We start from the raw sequence: 20948 nt of genomic DNA, 5'->3' as shown, positions 1-20948 counted from the left end.
AATGATAATGTGTAAAATGAAACAAATTCAGAGTAGATTATGTTATTTGTTGAATAAACGTAAAGAGACTGTTCATTTGTGTGTATCGAAGCGTCAAATCCATTGGTAGGTTAGGTACCGGTTTCCTAATTTTGAATAATTTTGCTCTAATTCATCATAATATTGAAACTAATGAAGTGAAATGGACATGGTACATGCTCATTCAGCTCGAATTAACATCAGATAATGAATAATGAGCGGTTATAATGAAGAGACCTTCGAAATACGATGAGTTATCTACGAATTAACTGCTGAAGTGAGGGTGTTTTGGCCATGCAGCAGGATTCCAAAAATATTTCGATAATAAAGTACATATAAGAAAAAACACTGAAAATTCACACAAAATTAAGATCGGTCGCAAAGCTGCATATAAATGAAAATAAAATAAGCAGGGAATTCAGGAGCTTTTAAGCGTTGGTTCATACTTGCGCCAATCTCACTCTTGAAGAACACATAACTCTATATAGGTATACTATATCTATTCTCCAAGTGCAATTGGCATAATCTATGATCTAATTATAAAATATTATTCATTGATGAACGCAAGGCCGGCGTCAAGGGTGAAACAGTGAAGCGACTGTTTCAGGCGCTTTTTTTCATAGGGCGACCATTTAGCCCAGTTTGTGGCCACCCTTCCATATTTCTGAAAAAATATAGTCTTGATTCTCAAAAATTACATGAGGTTGGTCCGCTTTGCTGCGTTCATCAACATTCCCTGCAACGAAAATCTCCAAACCGTCTTTACTAAGCCGCCTGTTCAATAAATAACACATGGCAACCCAACCACTATGAGCAGCATTGCCTATTACCCTAATTGAATGAGGGATGGAAATGTATTTCACAGAAGATGAAAAACAACACTTCGAATCACGTGGAAATTGTTTACCTACACATTCAACATACGGAAAATTCTCACGATTCTGAATTCGAAACTGGTTACTAATGAATGCTAAATGTTTTCAGCGGATCATATGTTTTTAATCACATTCAGTTTTCGAAGCTTTGCATGCCTTACCGCCCTTTGTATCTTGTGGTCTGATAGGAAATCTTTCATTGATCGTATGTGATCGATTGTGAATGTGAGTATTAGATATATTAGTTATGAATTGTTCATCGGCGTCGAAGAAATCCAGGAATTTATTGTAGGTAAAAATGTCCGACAACAAAAAGAAACCCAGTGGAAACGACTTTAGAAAGAAACGATTAGCAAAATTGTTAGAGAAATCAAAAATTGCGAATAATCATCGAGGCAGGTGATATTTTTTTTTGGTGAGGGGTGGGGGTGTTTATTGATTCTTTTTCAGCAGGTGCGCCAAAAAATTCTTTACTTCGGGCGCCAAAATTGCTCGCGCCGGCCCTGGATGAACGTTAGTATTATACTAATGAGTCGACTTTTAACCATGAACATGTAATGTTATAATGATGATAGATCTTATTATTTGTACAATAACACTATTAGCTATATGGAGTGACATCCACGGTTACAGTGGAGAAACAATAGTACTTTTCTACAATATTGCCAAAGATATACCTTGATATTGTAGATATATTATGCTGATGAATAATGAATAAAAAATTCCCTTTCTAACATCGCTTTGAAGGAGAGAGTACAAGTAGGCGAAATAGGAATGTTTCGATCTGGATTGCTATGAGTATGATACTGACACCAGAGAGAAAGATTCGCAGGGGTAGAGGATGTACTTTCCCCTTTTCACTAATTGCATTTGCACTATTTATGAAAGGGTATAGGAGGGACAACGTTGTAGTTCTCCGTTTGACTCTCGAAATACTATATGCATTTTCTCAACACATCGAAACAAATACCGACTTCCCAATACCGAATATGCAGAATTGAAGAAAATTGTAGTTGAATAGTTTTATTCTACTTACACCAAAATTGGATGCAGCAAAACGATCACTCGCTGATACTGCTGAAAGACCTGTGGTGTGAGCATAGTAGGCGTTGATATTGGCTAGCAGCATGCTCATAACTGCAGGCACGCCTGGACAAAGGTACTTGGTGGAGAGACAATGAAAGTGCCTGAAAAAAAAGGAATTAAGAATGAGTAAAAACGAACTGAGCTGGATGGTATCATGTCAAATATTTTGTAATGTATTGTTGGATATAATGTTTATTATTTTTATTGTCTGCGCCAGCCGACCGAATCAATAAAATTCAGATTTTTCAATCATCTCGATATATTTTCTGAGTTGGAGAGAAGAGTTGAGTTCTTGACAAAATATTTAAATTTTATGCTTTCTTGACCTAAATATTCATAGAACTGAAAAAAGCGATTTCAATTTACGATTAAAGATCTGTGGACAGATTTCGGAAAAATTTCTCTTAATTGAATTGCATATCTTGAATTGACACATGATTGGAAAACACTACAAATTATTTTTAAATTATGGCTTACTTCTCGATGCAAAATATTTCGAAATTGGAAAAGAAATTTGAAATATTAATGAAAAAATTTGAAGAATATTTCGAAGCGAGATTTAAACCAGACATTTATTATTAGCAGAAATCATTAAATATCATTCCGACAGATGAAAATTTGATAAAGGAGGTAAATAGAATAAATGTTAGATGACACATCAGTAGAGAGGATATTTGGTCTAATTCAGAAAGTTAAGATTTCGGTTATTTTGAAGATCAATTTCTGATATTGTGTTGGTCCCTTGTCTATTACCATTTTTAAGCTGTTTTCTTATTATGGTTTTGCAATTATCTTGATAGGTAACATAAATCTCATTATCATGATAAAAAGTCCCTTCCCCATCCGCTCAAGTATAGTACGTAGGTGCTATATAACAGCAGTAATTGATATTCTTGAGGCGAGCAACATATTTTCCATGACTCTGGAAGCTACACAGCGATACATGGCTTGAATTAAAAATAATCTGTTATAATTTCCTGATATGATACCAGTATATCTGAAACTGGGACAACATGAGCACCAATAATTCATGGCTTTTCCTGGGATAATTATATTAAATCACTCAGATATATGGAGCAGTAACAGAAAATTCAGCCATATATTTTTTTCCATTTTTACTGCTATCAGCTCCACTATCTGCAACGTGCAAAATAGATAATTATTCCATCATTTGTCAGCATGTTCTAAAAGCAATTTAGCATTATTAACGACATTTTCAGGGAGTCCTTGTGAGTTTGAGTTGGGTTGTTTTGAAACTAAGCGGAAACTTTCAACAATACAATCAGATGTAGAGGCAGGTTAGTTATTTGTTCGGGTTTTATTAATGGTCAGCTATCTTTCGTATACAATTCTATTCAACATTCCTTGTGAAGAGATTTGAATGAACTGGAACTGGAATATACGTAATAATTACGTTGGTTGGGAATTAATGTAGAGAAACTATAAACATCTTATATTCAATTTCGGCAGAACATGACTAGAATCTTGAAAAGTAGGGACTATCCAACATTAATGCCAAAGAATAGAGTAGTAAACATAGAAAAAGTACACGCAATTTTTACATGTCTCCAACATGGTTAGATTACGTCGTTGGATTGTGATATATTTTCAAATCCACAATTTTACTATATGGTTATGAATGTAGGTATATTATATTGAATGAAATATATTTGTTTGGGTGATTCCCGATTATGTATGCAAGTTTGAATATTTGGAATCTGATATTCTTCCTAATTGTCCTGATTTACAATAAGCAGAATATTTATTATTTTCTGTAGGTATCTATCAGCTGCAATCCATGGTTTGGCAAATTTTGCTGTCCTAGTGTCGTCAGTTGTTTCAGGTCGTTTGGCGCGTTGAATTTCTGATATATTTAGGTATTCATTTCAATATATTTTGGGTTAATATGAAACGCTGATTCACTTTGGCACATAAGAATTGTGTTCTTTGTGGAGAAACTCGCGAATTGAGTGAAATATCGTATCACTGATATGTTTTCATTTCCGTGAGCCACATGCCAAATTTGATAGTTCATGTTGAGTACAAAATTTGCTTATCGAAAATGACATATGATTCTCCTATGTTTATTACTAGTGCCAAACACTATTTTTTGAATGTCAGTCAACTGATCTCCTATATTCGGACAGCCTATATATGACAGGATAAAAATTATAAATTGCACACCTCGAATAGGAACCAGGATATGGCGAAATATTTGAGAGAGTCATTTTTCAGAAACGCCCTGCAACTGGTTGATGATATGGTATTATTTTTAGGAAAAAGATCGGGTCCTTGAAGATTTTTTCTATAAATCTTATAGTTTTTGAGATGCTTTGAGTGAGCATCGAATTTGGGTCACCCTATACTCTTTTTACAATGATTCGGAAAAGGAAAGGGTCTTCATCTAGATAAGATGGAGTTATATAAGCAACATTTCAAGACTTTGAGTTCATCAAAAATGAATTGAATTAATATGAATGAAATAAAATGAAGCATACCTTCATGTATTCATTACGATATAATTATATTAATTATTTCATTATAGAAACGAATTCCGCCAAAAAATATAATTGTCAAAATATTTATCTTGCAACATCTTCCTTTAACATCGTATTCATAAGTGTTACAAATTTATAAATGGATTTTTCGAGATTTACCCTATTTGCCTTACAAATTGATTCGATATTAACGCGAGTTATTTCCGCATTCAGGTCGTGATACGTCCAAATCTGACCCAAAGAACCAAAGGCGTGATATCAACATCGTGTACAAATATTTGCACTTCGATGATGTGCATTAATGGATAGTATGTATAATCCTGAATAGTTTGACAAGTTTCGCGCTAATTAACCTCTCGTTGAACAAACTGACAGCAGAACGTCGATATTTAGGTATCATGTTATGTTACAAACGTAAAATTCCGATTTCGAGCAAATATCGTATGACATAAATGTCTTTTGCAGTAATGTTTTCATGAATGTAGGCTTGGTTAATCGATCGTCTAGGGGTATGATTCGATTACCTGGCCTTTCGTCTCTTTTTCCGTGACTTTGTTGGATTTGTAGATAATAATTAAACTCTTTTCAATTATTTACATCTATTTACAAAGCCACACTTATACAGTACAAACTCAGTATTGAGAAGATCCTAATTACGTCTTAATTACAATTTTCTCACTACGGTACTGAATTTCGTCTTTAACTCGTTTGTTGATTACTCGAAACGTCTTCGTTTATCACGTCAAGTCAAGTCAAGTTGAACTGTACCCGTCTTCGGCTTGATTTTAACTGTCTCTCCGCTGATTGGAACTCACCCTGTCTCAAATATCTACCTCCCTTCTTTCGGCTTGACCACACCCTTAGGGAAAGTACCATTCCCTAGTCCAATAAGAATTTTGCCGTACCACCCACAAAGATCTTCGCGGATTCCTGGAAATCGAATATTCTCCGACTAGTACCTGATACACAGATTTAACACATCTGGTACAACCGTCTTGTTCTCAAACTTTCCCAACCCTAATAAATCTCTTAAGTTTTACAACCGACATGACACATCTTCGACACCCCGAAGAATTACACATCCTTTTTACATTATATGTACAATAACAATTCGTTCCCTGTAAATCAATTGAAACTGTCATGCCCTCGACACTAGAAGAAAACTAATAGCTTTCCAAGCATCCGGTTGACCATCGCAATTATTTACAGGGAACAATAACTGGATCCTTCATGAATATGAAAGAGAAGGAATTTTACATCGAATTTTGCATAATTTTTTTTTTTTAATTCAGGATATAACTCATGGATTTTGGGGAGAATTGTGTATTATGTCGATGTTAATCTAAACAATGGTCTTATTCTTTCTCCTGATTTCACTAAATCATGAAACTTTGATATTGTGAGAACCCTTCAAGGATTTCTTCATAAATTTTGAACCAAAATTCATGATATTAAATAAATTCATAAATATTAAATTCTGTATAACTCATTTGTTTCTGGAGATAAATTCACGAAATTTGATTTTTACTCATTATTCAATAAAGAGATTCTAATGGTGTCGTTAGATTTTTTCTGTTTCCCATTGTTTCAGAGACGTCAATTTTTTTTATGAGAAATCATCACTGGACTATCGCGTCTCTAAAACAATGAAAAACAGAAAAAATCTGAAGACACCATTATTATCTCTTTAATGGATAACGGCTATGAACCAAATTTCGTGGAGTTATCTCCAAAAACAAATGAGTTATACAGAAAAAAAAGGAAATCTTGATTTTAAAATTTTTCGGAATATCTCGTGAACCAATGGAGATATTTCGGATCCTTCACACCAGAACACTCATCCCTAAATAACGAACTTTTTTAGTAATTTTAGCCACCCTGTATTTCTAACTGTTTTCGATATGCTTGTAGTAGCTCTCTAAATAGTTCTAACCTTGTTTATTTATATATTTTTTATACTTTTATGGATACATGATAACGAATCAAAGAAATCTGTTAGTAACTTATGATTTCAGTATACTCATACGATTCTGCAAGACAGTTTGATTAGGAGAGATGGGTATTAGTTGGGGAAAAAAACCTTTTTGAGTAATCCAACTTGACATTGCTGAAGCGTTCCATATGGTAGTACTTAAAAATTTCTTCTTTCATTTTTGTAAGTGATTGACGTGAGGCTTTGAATGGGCTTGTTTCTAAATAGATTTTGATCAACGGGATTACCTTTTCCGAAATAGCTTATTTCCAGGAAATATCTGGTTAGGGCCACTCCGTGTAGTTACCGAATAATTATAATTATCTTTATCCTAGCGCTGGACGCCCGCCTTGAACCGATCTGCATTAACGAAAATCAAGTGTATTATAAACTGGAGTAATTCCGTCTCTATTCCAGGTACTGAGCACCGTGAAAATCAACAACAGGGACGACTTAAAACGACAAATACCTCTTTTCCGAGCGCCAAACGCCGGCTGAGGTGCAGGAAGCCTGATTAAATAGGAGTAATTTCTCAGTGAAATTCACGAAATTCGAGAATATACTCTTCTAAAACGAACGTTGAAATACGTTATTTATTTGTCGAATCAGAATTTTGACGAATACATGGTAACGAATGAAAAAAATCCGTAAGTAACTAATGATTTCAGCATATCTATACGATTCTAAAACACAGTTCGATTATGTGAGATGAGTATTTGTTGCTTGTTGGGGAAGAAAACCTATCTGAGTAATCCAACTTGACATCGCTGGTATATGGTAGAATTTGAGAAATTTCGGTGTAAAGAATTCTTTGTGAGTTATATAGGAGAAGCATTGAATGGTCTAGTTTCTGAATAGATTTTGATCAACGAGATGATGTTTTCCGAGAGAGCTTATTTTCAAGGAAATATCCGGTTGAGGCCACCCCAGGAGCTTACGATGTCTTGAAAGAGAAAAAGCGTGTAATATTGTGGTTACAGCTTATTAATTGCATTTGAAATTACACTTCTCCAAAACGAACGTTCAAATACGATATATATATTTGTTGAATAAGAATTCTCACGAATATTTGGTAACGAATGAAAGAAATCTGTTAGTAACTTATGATTTCAGTATATTCGAACGATTATACAAGACAGTTTGATTATGTAAGATGGGTATTCATTGGAGAAAAAAAACCTATTTGAGTAATCCAACTTGACATCGCTGAGAAGGTACATACAGGGTGTTCTGATTTGTTTCCGACAAACTGAAATGGTTGATAGATCACATCATTCTAAGCAAAAAAGTTCCTATGAACATGGGTCCGGAAATGCTTCGTTTCCGAGATACAGGGTGTTAAGGTTGAAAAAATAATTCGCGTTTTCTTTAATATGTTTTGACTGCTTCGAAATCCTTTCATGAAATTATTTCTATTCAAATATTAAATTCAAATTCAATTTGAAAATTTCTAAGGCGAAATGCATGCGGATTTTCTATTGCCAACTAATAAGTAGAAGTGGTATGCTATGTAATTGTTGTTTTTAAGTGTTCTGAATATTCTGTTTCCTAAATATTGAGTTGTTGGGATGCTTCACGAATACTGAGTTTTTTATTTTCTTCGTCTGGTCTGGAAATATCTGGTTGGGGCCATCCCAAGACCTCCCGAAGTCCTGAAGTTAAAATTACATGAAATATTGTGGTTACAGGTTATTCATTGCATTCGAAATTACACTCCTCTAAAACGAACGTTGAAATACGATATATATTTATTAAATCAGAATTTTTACGAATACATGGTAACGAATGAAAGAAACCCGTTAGTAACTTATAATTTCAGTATATTCATATGATTCTACAAGACAGCTTGATTATCTGAGATAGGCATTCGTTGGGGAAGAAAAGCTATTTGAGTAATCCAACTTGACATCGCTGATGAGTTACGTATGGTAGTACTTGAGAAATTTCGGTTTAAAAAATTCTTTGTAAGTGATATACCAGAGGGATTGAATGGACTAGTTTCTGAATAGATTTTGATCAACAAGATTACGTTTTCCGAAATAGCTTATTTCCAGGAAATATCTGGTTAGGGCCACTCCGTGTAGTTACAGAATTATTATAATTATCTTTATCCTAGCGCTGGACGCGCGACTTGAACCGATCTGCATTAACGAAAATCAAGTATATTATAAACTGGAGTAATTCCGTCTCTATTCCAGGTACTGAGCACCGTGAAAATCAACAACGGGGCCGACTTAAAACGACAAATACCTCTTTTCCGAGCGCCAAACGCCGGCTGAGGTGCAGAGAGCCTGATTAAATAGGAGTCCTTTCAGCGGGAAAATGCGATTATTCGGGCGACACGACGATTTCACGAATCTCGAGTAATTTCTCAGTGAAATTCACCGGCGAATTTCGCCTACACAAACACCGAAACGATCGCAAAATTAATTACCGAATGCGCTGAGTGCCTTTTGGTCGCTCTATGGCGGCAGATACCGAAGTTGCGACTTGGCGGCATTGTTTCTACGTACTCGGGCTGAATTTCCATCGCGGTGAGTTTCTCGAATCGAGAACTTATCACGAAAATTTTGTTTTCGAAGAGGAATAATTTCTGAACAATGAATTCCTGTGTTATGAATCAAATAAGAAATGGGTATTTCGTTCAACTCGGCCTATTCTTGATGTAAATCCATTTGGATTGATATTGATTATTAGATGAAAAACATTTCAATACTGTGGTTATTTGATAATTTTGTTAGTAAGTTCAGATAAATAACAATTATTTCGCCACATGCAGCGCTTCAAGTCGCGAAATAATGGTTACTTATCTGAACTTATTGTAACTGAGTTAATATTGCAAAGAAACGGATTTGAGCTCTTCATTCCATAAATATGATTTGTCATAAAATAACAAGTTTTATGTAAAAATATGTGCTAATCGCATCATCAGCACATAAGAAAGCCCAATAGTTTCATAACAAAAGACAAATTGTGTTGAATTGTTGAGCAAAATGATCAAATGAATGTTTACACAAAATTTAAGGAGAATCTTACTATCCGATTTCCTCATCGACATAAAATAATCGACAACCATGACATCATAATGAATAATATGGTCTCATATATTACATACAACAGTTCAGATGCATGAATAACCCTAAAAAATATTGACAAGACTGCACTTTTTTCAATTTTTGTGAAATACTGCTATGAAGCAAAAAAGATAGGTATATGTTCTTAACGAGGAATGATATTCCAGCTATAAATTATATCAGGAAATCTCGACCAGAAGAAAATATTCGAAAGCAGTGATTTGTTAATATCTACTTGGTTGTTTAGTAATATTTCACTTTTATTATGCTTATTTGGTCAACTGATTGCTAAAATTATATTATATACCTCTAAAGTTAAAATTTTTCAATAATTCGAAATAATCACCACTTTCCTTAATAGCCCTAAAGTTTTAGAAATAAAGTATAATAAATTGGGAAATTATTAAAGATCGAACAGAAGTATTCAGAACATTGAATATAAAGATCACAGCCTTGTACTTACGCCTATTATATCTAGTGAAAACATTAAAATCTTTCACCATGGCTTGATACGTTATTCTAAATGGATATTCAATGAAATTTTTCAAGTGCTAATATCACAGAAACATCTTTTGGACTCTCTCAATTTTGTCTATGTTGGTGACTGTAAATGGCATCCAAACTCGAATATGTCTCAGTAGGCATATTCTAGATGAGGTCTTACATATTCTGTAAGGCAGAATTGTAGTAGAACAATTGAAATATTTTGAATTCCTCAAGACCAATCCCAAATCCTGTATTCCCTACCTGTCAGGAATTCAAAGTGACTATTGAATTTGAGATTCGGTTGAAATATGACTACTTAATCTTTGCTCTGTGATTTGCTCCCAATTATTTGTGAACCGATTGTATAATTGAATTGTATTATATTTATTTTCCACGTGAAGCTTACAACACTTTTCGATATTTAAGGACATTTTGTTCATCCCAAACCATCGTTCAACTTCATTTAGATCTTTTTGTGAAAGATTGCAATCTGACAGATTGAAAATTTTTCTGGTTTAGTTTTCTAATTAGTTTTAATAGTAATAGAAAAACTAATTTTCGAAGGTCTATATTTTGGCGGACATTATTTGAGAACTTCGGGAAATATTCAAAACTGATCATATCCTTGATTGTTCCCAGATTGTAAGGAAATTCAAGGAAGATATTGAAAGAATATGAAAAATTGGGTACACCACTGAACTGAACTCAGGAGCTTTTGAGTAATCTATCATTTAAGCGTCAATTGCTTCTTTGAGTACCTATACTCATAAACAGTTCTTGGACTCCAAAGGCGTGAGTGTCTTATGAATGAATGATCGCTTGAAAGTTTCACATTAGTACTTTCCTCTTCCTTCAGAAATCATTAAGGTTATAAGATTAATTAATCAAAGCTCACTGACAATAATTCAAAAGAGGTCCAGAATGCTGAAAGAACCATACATATACATATTCAATCTCCTCTAACTTAAAAATTATGGGGTAGCCCAATTTCAAACCTTTATGTCTCGTTTATCGGAAACATATTTCCTAGACGGTATATTCCTGAGGAACACATCAACGTCACAACAATCTGTCATATTCAAAGTCGTCGGCTATGAATACAAATAAAGCAATCTTCCTCCCATTCACGTGCAGAAGACGAGGGTTCTAAGGCGTCTAAAGTCGAGGTGATTTCGTTGCCACATATGCTGACAATGTACTCTACATATTAGACGAAATCTTCTTTTGAAACCAAGGATAAAAGCAGATCGTTCCGCAAATACGGTGAGGTTTTATGAGGGGAGAATAATGACCGTTTTACTCATTGAAACCTGTGCCAAGAATTGATGGATGTTTTCCATCTAACCTGTTGATATGTCTGAAGGTATTGATGGATTAATTTTGTTGTTATGAGGTAGAATCATCGGAAAAAATATCATAAGAGTACTGACACCAGCTCAAACATTTTGGGCCTTCATTCCACTCATTGAGATGTCGTTACCCGAATAAATTTTTCGAATATTCAGCCTGACATGATCTAAAACTTTGAGGTTTCACTCCACCACGAACAAACCTGTTCGTGAGCCTATTTAGCTGTGAACACGATAAATCTCGAAAGGAAAGGTTGAAAAACTTGAAATTTTTACTATACGTTTGGATCTCGAATGCCGCTGTTGGGTTCCTTGATGGGCATAATCCTACTAGGACCGTGAATATGACCGTTAAAAATTTTGTTAACAGAATAATTTTGAAATGACACATTCGATTGAAATGAAACTGCGTTTGTATATGAAATATAAACAACAAGCTTCATTGGAAATTTCATGCTAATGACGTCACCAGAAACAGAAAAAATTGAAAAATATCAATGGAAAATTATGGAATATGTTCGTTGGCACCTCAGAGTAATGAACATAGATAAAGAGAGCATTTATGTCACTTTCAGTAAGCAAATTTTGTCCCCAATATGAACTATCAAATTTGACATGAAGCGCGCGGAAATGAAAACATATCAGTGATACGAAATTTCACTCAATTCGCAAGTTTCTCTACAAAGAACGCACTTCTTATTTCCCATAGTGAATCAACGTATCTTACTCGGTTTCTTATCAACTCAAAATATATTGAGATGAATACCTATATCAGAAATTCAGAAAACAAACTTCAAGCGCGTCGAATGACGTGAAACAACGGATGACACTTGGAGAGCAATAGTTGCCAAACCTTGGATTTCTGCAGGTAAATACAGAAAGTAATAAATATTCCGCATACCATAAATTTGACAATTAGGAATAATATCGGATTTTAAATATTCACATTTGCATATTTAATCGAGAATCACTCAAATATTATATAAAATATATCAAATATATTCCATTCAATATAATATACATTCATAATGATATAGTAAAATTGTGGATTTGAAAATATATCACAATCCAACAACGTAATCTAACCATGTTGGGGACACAATTGCGTATACTTCCTCTATCCAAGTTCATGACTCTATGGTTGCCACAAATTGACTAAGTTAAAATTTAGGGTGTAGATATGAAATGATCATTTCTAGCTCATATCATTTTCAAATTCAAAAGGAATATTGGAAGATATTGAAGTTAACTCCGAAAAAAAACTTATATTAATCAATTATCCTTTTTGCATCGTTCTTTCCCTTTACAATGAAATAGACATCCATTGATTCCTCCCAAAATCTACTTATCTTTAAATACAAATTAACCACCTCATTAGGAAAATTGGAATCATTAATGATATCACTAATTATAGGCCACTTTCTCTGCTGAACTCGTTTTCTGAAGTTTTTGAAAAGATAGTCCTCAACAGAATGATGAAATATATCGACAAATATAATATGTTGAATAATTCCCAGCATGGCTTCAGATCTGGCCGTTCAACCCAAACGGCAGCTGTTCAATTCACTGACTACATATACGATTGTCTTGATAACGGGTTTCATGTTGCTGGATTGTTTTTTGACCTTTCAAGGGCCTTTGAAAGTCTCTCTTTTGACGTTATAATAAAAAAATGTTATAACTTGGGTTTCAGGGGTATATTTCTGGAGTGGTTGAGGAGCTATCTCGTGGGAAGGCCAGCAAATGTCAAAGTCGGGGATACTCTATCATCTGAGTACATATTGAAATTAGGAGTATCACAGGGATTCGCCCTTGGACCTCTGTTGTTCCTTCTTTTTATCAATGAACTTCCTGCAAGTTTGAAAGATGAATTGTTCAGTTTTTGTTCCCAAAACGAGTTACCATCATTCTCGAAGATGTGTCTGATTATTTTGTTTGCTGACGACACATCGTTTGCTGTTAGGGCTTCTTTTTTCGAAGAGCTCCAAATACTGTGCGAGTTTCTACTTGATTGTTTTGTAAAATGGTTCCGTACAAATAATCTTGTAATTAATATCGAAAAGACTGAATGTATTCATTTTTCATTGGGTAAATATAGTGAGAAACTTGTTCTTCAACATCTAGATACTCTAGCCACATCTGAAGATTGTGTAAAATTTCTTGGAATTTCTCTGGATGAAGGTTTAAGATGGTTCAGTCACATTAATTTGGTCTACGGTAAATTGAAAAGTTCATTTTTCGCTTTTTTTTTTTGAGTAAGACACTTGTTTTCCATGTCATCGTTGATATTTATTACAGCTTAGTATATAGGCATTTATTTCACAACATCCTACTTTGGGGAAATTCTTCAGAGGTTAGTAGGGTCTTTATTATTCAAAAGCGGATTTTGCGCATGATATATGATATAACACCAAGGACGTCTTGTAGACCAGTTTTTTCACAAAATGGTATTCTCACACTGTCTTGTATTTTTATTCTTAAAACCTTATTATATATTAGGGAAAAAAAAATAGCATCACAAAATTATCTAGCTTTCATAATTACCATACAAGAAGTGGGGAAGTGCTGTTTATACCAAAACACAGAACAACAAAATTTGAAATGTCGCCCACATATCAGGGCATAAAATTGTTCAATCATTTACCTTACCATATCACGTCTCTGAATCTTAGAGAATTAAAGGCCAGTGTGAAAGCTTTATTGTTAAGAAATTGTTATTATACTGTTGATGAATTTTTCAACGATACATTTGATAATTATTTGTGTTAACTTTATTCTTTTTTTGTGACTTATCTCACACATAATTTCATGTCTTATGAGATCAATAAACGATTATTATTATTATTATTTATATTCTATATCCTCTTACGAACACATAAGTAAATTCGCTTTTTCATATTCTACGAAAATCATGTTGATGATATTACAGTGACTTCTGGTGACACAGGAGATTCTCTTTCTAACTACGGAGTGAGATTGCTATTTGCGGTTGCCGAATGCATTCGAGAGAAAACCATATCATACAACATTTTCGAGTTCCAGATGCATCTTCTGAATATTAGATCATTACATTCGAACCACGTGATATCACTACGGGATTACGTGATCTCTGACATGCAGCTTCTCATTCTCCTAATATCGCTTCAAATCCCCCACATCTCGTCTCATTCCGTCCTTTGCATAAATTTCCTCCTGTTCCAGATGCATTCTCGTCCCAATTCGGACCAAGAATTCAAATTAAAAATTTCTCGGGTATTCCCTAATGTACACGCTATTTCTCCCTTCCTACCTCCACACTTCCGGTCGGACTTCCTTCAATTTTCCTCGGTCGTAATCCGATTATTGTTCCGGTATCTCGGAGAACGGAGACAGGAATGGTGGACGCTTGACTTCTGCGAGTCCTGGAAGTCGAGAGCGGCAGAAAAAATTAGAATTCTGTCGCCGGTTTTATTGAAGTTTGTCGGCAAATGCGACAATTCACATTCTTGTGTATTCTGACTCGGAGAATGAATGGATGTCTTTTCAAGGGAAGATTCTTTTATTTGCCAATCGGCCTTATTAAAACCATTCTGAACTCGGAAGTTGTAGTAACCGTACTCCATTACACATATAGGAAAACAGGGAGAGATGACGCACCTTTTGGAAAATGCGCTGGAAATCTAATGTTTTGAACTGATCGTGGTCCTAAAATCATGAATATTTCATTGGTTATTAATCTATTACATTATAACATCAACATGAGAACAAACTCAAACATTTTTCAAAAATAAAATAAAATACAAAATTCTGATTTTGGCAATCTCCACCGCATCCCATGGGTGAGACGACGCATTGGGTTTGGGAGAGATTGCTTAAGAGGCTCAACACAACATGCTTACTTTTCGGCTATTGTTTCATTCCCACAAGGCATACAGTAGTTTTTTAAGGATGTGCACGTGTCATAAAGCCACCTGCGTCACTCCACGTACTGAATTCATTCCACTGTAGATTTGGTAATTTCGTAGCGCTCCAAGCAACCTAAGCATTCATTTTCGTCAAAAGTTTCGTCGTTTATGGAATTGTTTGTAGAAAACGCATCATTTTCTTCAGAGGAAGAACTTACCAACGTTTCACACGTTTTATTCTAGCAAGGTTGTTTGCCATCAACTTCTTGGGTTTGTTTTTTCTGATGTCTTTTGTAATGTTTTTCTAATTATCTTTTCTGACATTTTATTCTTCTTACGGTTTCCTACTTTTTACCTTTTCAATCTTTTTTTTATCTGCAGACAAAAGCTTGAAATATTTATGCGCCCTTCTTTGTTCATACCTTCAGCTCGGGACATGTATAAATCTTTGGCCTTTCGAATGCTCAAAGTGGGATTTCTTTTTGAAAAAAGTGTAAAAATTCGGTATTTTGGGTCTGAAAATAAAAAGCTTTTATGCGTCATCTGTCCCGAAAAATCATGCGTCATCTATCCCAAACCCATGGGATAGATGACGCACTTGTTTAGGTTACAAAAAATTTCAAAAGATAGAGTTAGCTTAGTGAATATAGCTTTATAATAACCCAATTTCAAACTAAATTCGTCAGAACGCCCACTTTTAGCGGATTTCTAATTAATAGTGGATCTAACTAAACACCTTGCAATCTTTTTAGGTACTTACCAACTATATATCACCAAATATCTTGTAAGTATATCTCAGTTTCAACATGACTTTTTTCCAACAGCAAGAGTAAACCGTCTATATGCACCTGTCTTGGGCAGCCGGCGCTGCGTGTACCAAAAACGCGAATTATCGAATTTAGTCTTCTCTCCCGCCGCATCATGTCTCCCTGTTTTACCCTGATACTCATGAGAGTTTGATGAATGATATTGTCTTCTTCAGAAACTAAAAGATACTAACAACATTCTCCAAATCATCTTCCAAGGTATCTCGAATTATCAAGACTACTCATCAATTACAGAGAGCAATAGTGCTTGGGATTTAAGAACTGATTTTAACTATATTTGGGACGTTAAATCTGTACCTGCAATCTATTTTTCCGAATTAGCCCTACTTCTTTAGATACATCAACTTATCTACCTATGTGGGTTTCATTCAGTATATTCATTTATGAGTGTTCTAAAATTATGATATATTCATTAATGTAGGTACAATGGTTTTATTGTCAGTCTATAATTGAGTCAATTCCAGGTAGATCTTTAAATAGTAGAACCATTGCCTCTCATGTACCTGAACTGACTCTTTTAATCCCCTAACTCGGGTAAGTCTTGTCAGTTTGTGTGTTCTTACTAATGAGAGTAGATCGAATTCGGCGTGTAATTTTATGTAAAAGCTAAATGAAGCAATTTGTAAAGGCTCTTGATAAGAATGGGTCATGTTTTACATATATAGGGGTAATAATGCACCCATTGAGCACCAAAAAACTCAAAACAGACATATTTGACGGCCCGCAAATAAGACAATTAATTAAGGATCCTGCCTTCATAAATTCAATGAATCAAGTTGAACGAGAAGCTTGGATATCATTTGTTGCAGTTGTAGAAAATTTTCTAGGCAAACATAAGCTCAAAACTATGTTGAAATGGTTAACAAGATGCTTAATAGTTTCAAATTTTATGGGCCAGTTGCACCATTTGCCTAAACATTGATTGAAAATTTAAACATTGATTACTCTATGATTTCTTAAGAGAAATCAGAAATTAATCGATGTTTAAATTTTGATCAATGTTTAGGCAAAGGGTGCAATTGGCCATTAGGGTGCAATATGAGAATTAAAATATACTATTTACATAGCCACTTAGACCGTTTCCCAGAAAATTCAGAAGAAGAAGAAGTAAAGAACAAGGTGAAAGATTTCACCAAGATATCAAAGTTATGGAGGAAGAGGGAACATGCACAGTTTAAAAAGGGACTGTTTGAGAAAACAAAACATTCAAGAATGTCGCGGAGAAGAACCATTCGAACTGTTGATTTGATTTCTTCAATGTTTTTTTTTGTAAGTACGACATAGTATTGAATATTTCAATTACTTTGTTTAGGTTTGAAAATTTAAAAGTGAAGCTCAAATTGTATGAATTTAGATGTTTATAGGATAAGGAGATGTACCAACGCGTATTTGATCTTTTAGACGTGATCTTCCCTTAATGAACACTGTTGTTCTATTATGTTTCTTCCAACCCTACAACAGGGTTAACTAATTCAATACTGTTTCCCTCAACTACAATCTTCTAACAAATCAATGTCAAATTATGAGGAAGCTCCGTAATTCAGTTAATGCTTGAAACCTTCAGCAATCGCTGAAAGGAAAAGCAGGCGATGGCTGAGGTTGTATGCATCCTAACAGGGTGGATACATCACATTGGGACATAACAGTGCGAAATGCTCTTACACTTGACCATAAGAGCAACCGTATGAGTGTTTTGGGATGTTCAGTCGCAGTTCCTGGACAGTCCATTTCGACCTACAGGCGTTAGAAGTTGAAGGTTGTTAACTTTCAAGCTGAGTTTGTAGAAATCACCTTTCTTTGTTAGATTCGTGTGAATATTAAGCTGTTTTTAGGTTCTCAAATCTGAAGCAAAACCTAGAAACCGTGGCAAATTCAGATAGCCATTATTCTTTTGAAAGGGATTAAAAATATTTCCACCTCCTGTTAGGGACTCTATTCCTTTTTAGCACTAACTTTCCTGGGCTTTTACTTATATTTCTAGAACAACAATGTGGTTACATTCTTATTCAATTTTCATGACAATTTAATGACCGGAAATTTAGTATTCAGATCTTTTAAAAATATATATAAAAAAATATTCCTACGCTGTCAGGCAGTATTTACCATCAGGAAAAACCACTGACCTATCAAATTAGCCTCGTGTTTCTCAATAAACATATTCAGATCACATTCGAGACCAATCGTCGAACATGTCGAATAATTGAATATCGACGTCGGGTTCGAGACCCCGAACAAAACAATTCATCTTCGTCCCTAGACCGGACGTGAAAATCTACTCACGTCATAGCCTGATAGATCCCCTCGATGCCGTAGCGCATCGCGAACTCGTCCACGATATCCTCGGCAGCCTCGTCGAAGTAGATCCTCCAGGCGTCGTCCCCCTTGGCCTGCGGCAGGCTCACAATCCCGCTGTTCATCTCGCACAGGTGATGGAACAGATTCTCGTGCAAACAGGTGTATTGCACGTGGTACGGTGCCACCTTCTCCTCGCCCTTGATCTCCACGGAGATGTGCAGCCTGATGGCGCCGGAGACGGCGGACTTGTCGGTCCTCTTCTCCAGGTTGTACCAGACGTCCATCTCACCGGACAATGTGCGTACCTGGAACAGATAACGATTTTGATGAAGATCAACTTTGGGGAGAAATAGGGCTTTTTTTACCCCGTATACAGAAAATCACGAGAATCGCACAACTCGCCGACTATATAACTGTCTATTCAAACTCTCTGCAACGTAGAACTGTGCGATTCACTTCAAGGTACACAGAGAACACGATCAACTACCAATACGATAGCAGCTTTGAAGTGAATCGCACGGTGAATAACCAATAAGATAAAACCTTTAGTAGTTTCCATGGAAACGAATAACAAACAGCCCGCGTAGCCGACTTTTTGACGTTTCGTAATGCTATCGCGATTTGACACCATCTTTTGGATTTGCCTAAGTTTGTATGGTAATGAATGCGGTCGTAGAAGAAGAATAGTACACAACTCGAGTTGCAAGGCAATTACGCACTCTAATTATTATTTCTCTATAATTTAATTATCTCTAATTACGCAACTATGATATCATTGTTTTAATAAAATTAGGAATTCTTCATTTTGTAAAAATATATTCAGCTCGTTCTCATATGAAAGGTTCTCAAATGAGAGATTTCACTTTTAAATTGAAAAAAAAGATTACATTTTGGAAGAAATCAATGGTTGATTATTTCATTGTGAGGGAAAAGGAATGATATTGATGATGGAAACCGATATCAGCCAAATGGCCACAACGGTTATGGTTGGCATATCCTTTTTATGAAATTGCCCATGACCAATTCGCAAATTTGTGTCCGTATATGCTTGATAGCTCCACGAATTCCAACATTAAGACCATGAATCGATTGTGGAGCATTGGCATAGACCTTATTTTTCACTCGGCCCCAAAAATGTGAATCCCGGTGGCCAATTGTGATCACCTTTTCGAGAAATAACACGGTTCGAAAACTTATCTTGCAAAATTGTCACGTCCTCAACATCAATATCTTTGAATAGCGGCCTTAAAAAATTATTAATCATAGCTCTGTAGCGAAATGCATTCACCGTAATAGTTGCACCAGCCACAATAGGGATATTGCGTCATATAATAAAATCAAATGAATTTGGGTTTTCCACATTAAAATACGTTTTTAAAATACTAAAATACCATTTTCATTATCTCATTCCTCGAATTCAATTTAATAAAATCGATTTAAATTGTATTAATTCTAACTATTGCCTATCAGGGCAATTTGACGTCATAGCACTGAAACGTTTAGAACATAGACAAATAAATCTTATCTAGAAGTAGTTTATCTTAGTTTAGAACGTCAGATGATATAATCAAACCGACTTGACTGTCAATATCAGCAGATATCAGTTCAGTTCGATAGACTGGTACGTGGTAGATAAAGTTAGTTTGTCTATGTTGGTGACTCTTTTATGCAGTGCGCTCACCATGATACTGTGACAGAATGGAGCGTTTCAGCGGAAATTTTGAAAACTTTTTTATTTAGGTATTTTTGATTGGTACTTTCTATATTTTTCCATGAAAATATTTTTTACATGTTTATGTAGGGCTTATCTACAAATTAAAAGCAATTTCAAAATATAGACAACATTTCTATTATGTTAACACCTATTTAAGCACTCTTGGAGTTGAACTGTGCGATTAACTTTACCGTGAATAGAGAGCACGATTAACAACCAATACGGTAGCACCTGAGAAGTAAATCGCGAAGACAATAACCAATAAGATAAATCCTTGAGTAGTTTCCACGGAAACGAATAAAAAAAAGCCCGCGTAGGCGATAACTTTTTGACGTTTCGTAATTGTAACGCGATTTGCCACCATCTTTTGGATTAGCCCAAGTTTCTATGGTAATGAATGCGATCGTAGAAAAAAAAATAGTACACAACTCGATTTGTAAGGCAATTACGCACTAACCAGCAGTAAATCGTGATATACTATGTCATTGTTGTATTAAAATCAGGAATGAAATTTGAAAAAATGTTGAATCTGACAATTTCGTTAGCCAATTATGATCATCTTTTCAAGAAATAACACGGTGTGGAAACTTACCTTGCAAAATTGTGACTTTTTTGTGGCTCATGTAGTAGCTAGCACGTCTTGTTGGGAATGAAAGTCGTCAACATCAATATTTTTGAAAAGTGGCCTTAAAATTATTAATCGTAGCTCTGTAGCGCAAGGCATTCGCCGTATTAGTTGCACCAACCACAATTCAGAATAATTGAGGTCTAATCACATCACCAAAAAACCGCACCAAACACGTTGAGGATGGAGATACTTTTCAATAATAATTCTTGTATTCTCCGAACACCATATGCAACAGTTTTGCA

The 20948-nt window shown here is 35.0% G+C and overlaps 1 protein-coding gene across 7 annotated transcripts in view; it reads right to left on the bottom strand.

Annotated features, from left to right (window-relative positions):
• Positions 1–20948, bottom strand: part of LOC123670744 (protein unc-13 homolog B) — a 637597-nt gene that overhangs the window by 23522 nt on the left and 593127 nt on the right. For all 7 annotated transcript variants that reach the window (XM_045604288.1, XM_045604284.1, XM_045604282.1 and 4 more), the window contains 2 exons: positions 18350–18669; positions 1930–2080 (listed from right to left, as the gene is read on the bottom strand). In XM_045604288.1, coding sequence (XP_045460244.1) covers positions 1930–2080; positions 18350–18669 — 471 coding nt within the window. The remainder of the gene's footprint in view (positions 1–1929; positions 2081–18349; positions 18670–20948) is intronic.

This window comes from Harmonia axyridis, chromosome 1 (genome assembly GCF_914767665.1).
Source record: "Harmonia axyridis chromosome 1, icHarAxyr1.1, whole genome shotgun sequence".
Classification (NCBI taxonomy): domain Eukaryota; kingdom Metazoa; phylum Arthropoda; class Insecta; order Coleoptera; family Coccinellidae; genus Harmonia; species Harmonia axyridis.
Note: the sequence above shows the minus strand (reverse complement) of the source record. Positions and strands in the feature narration are given on the sequence as shown.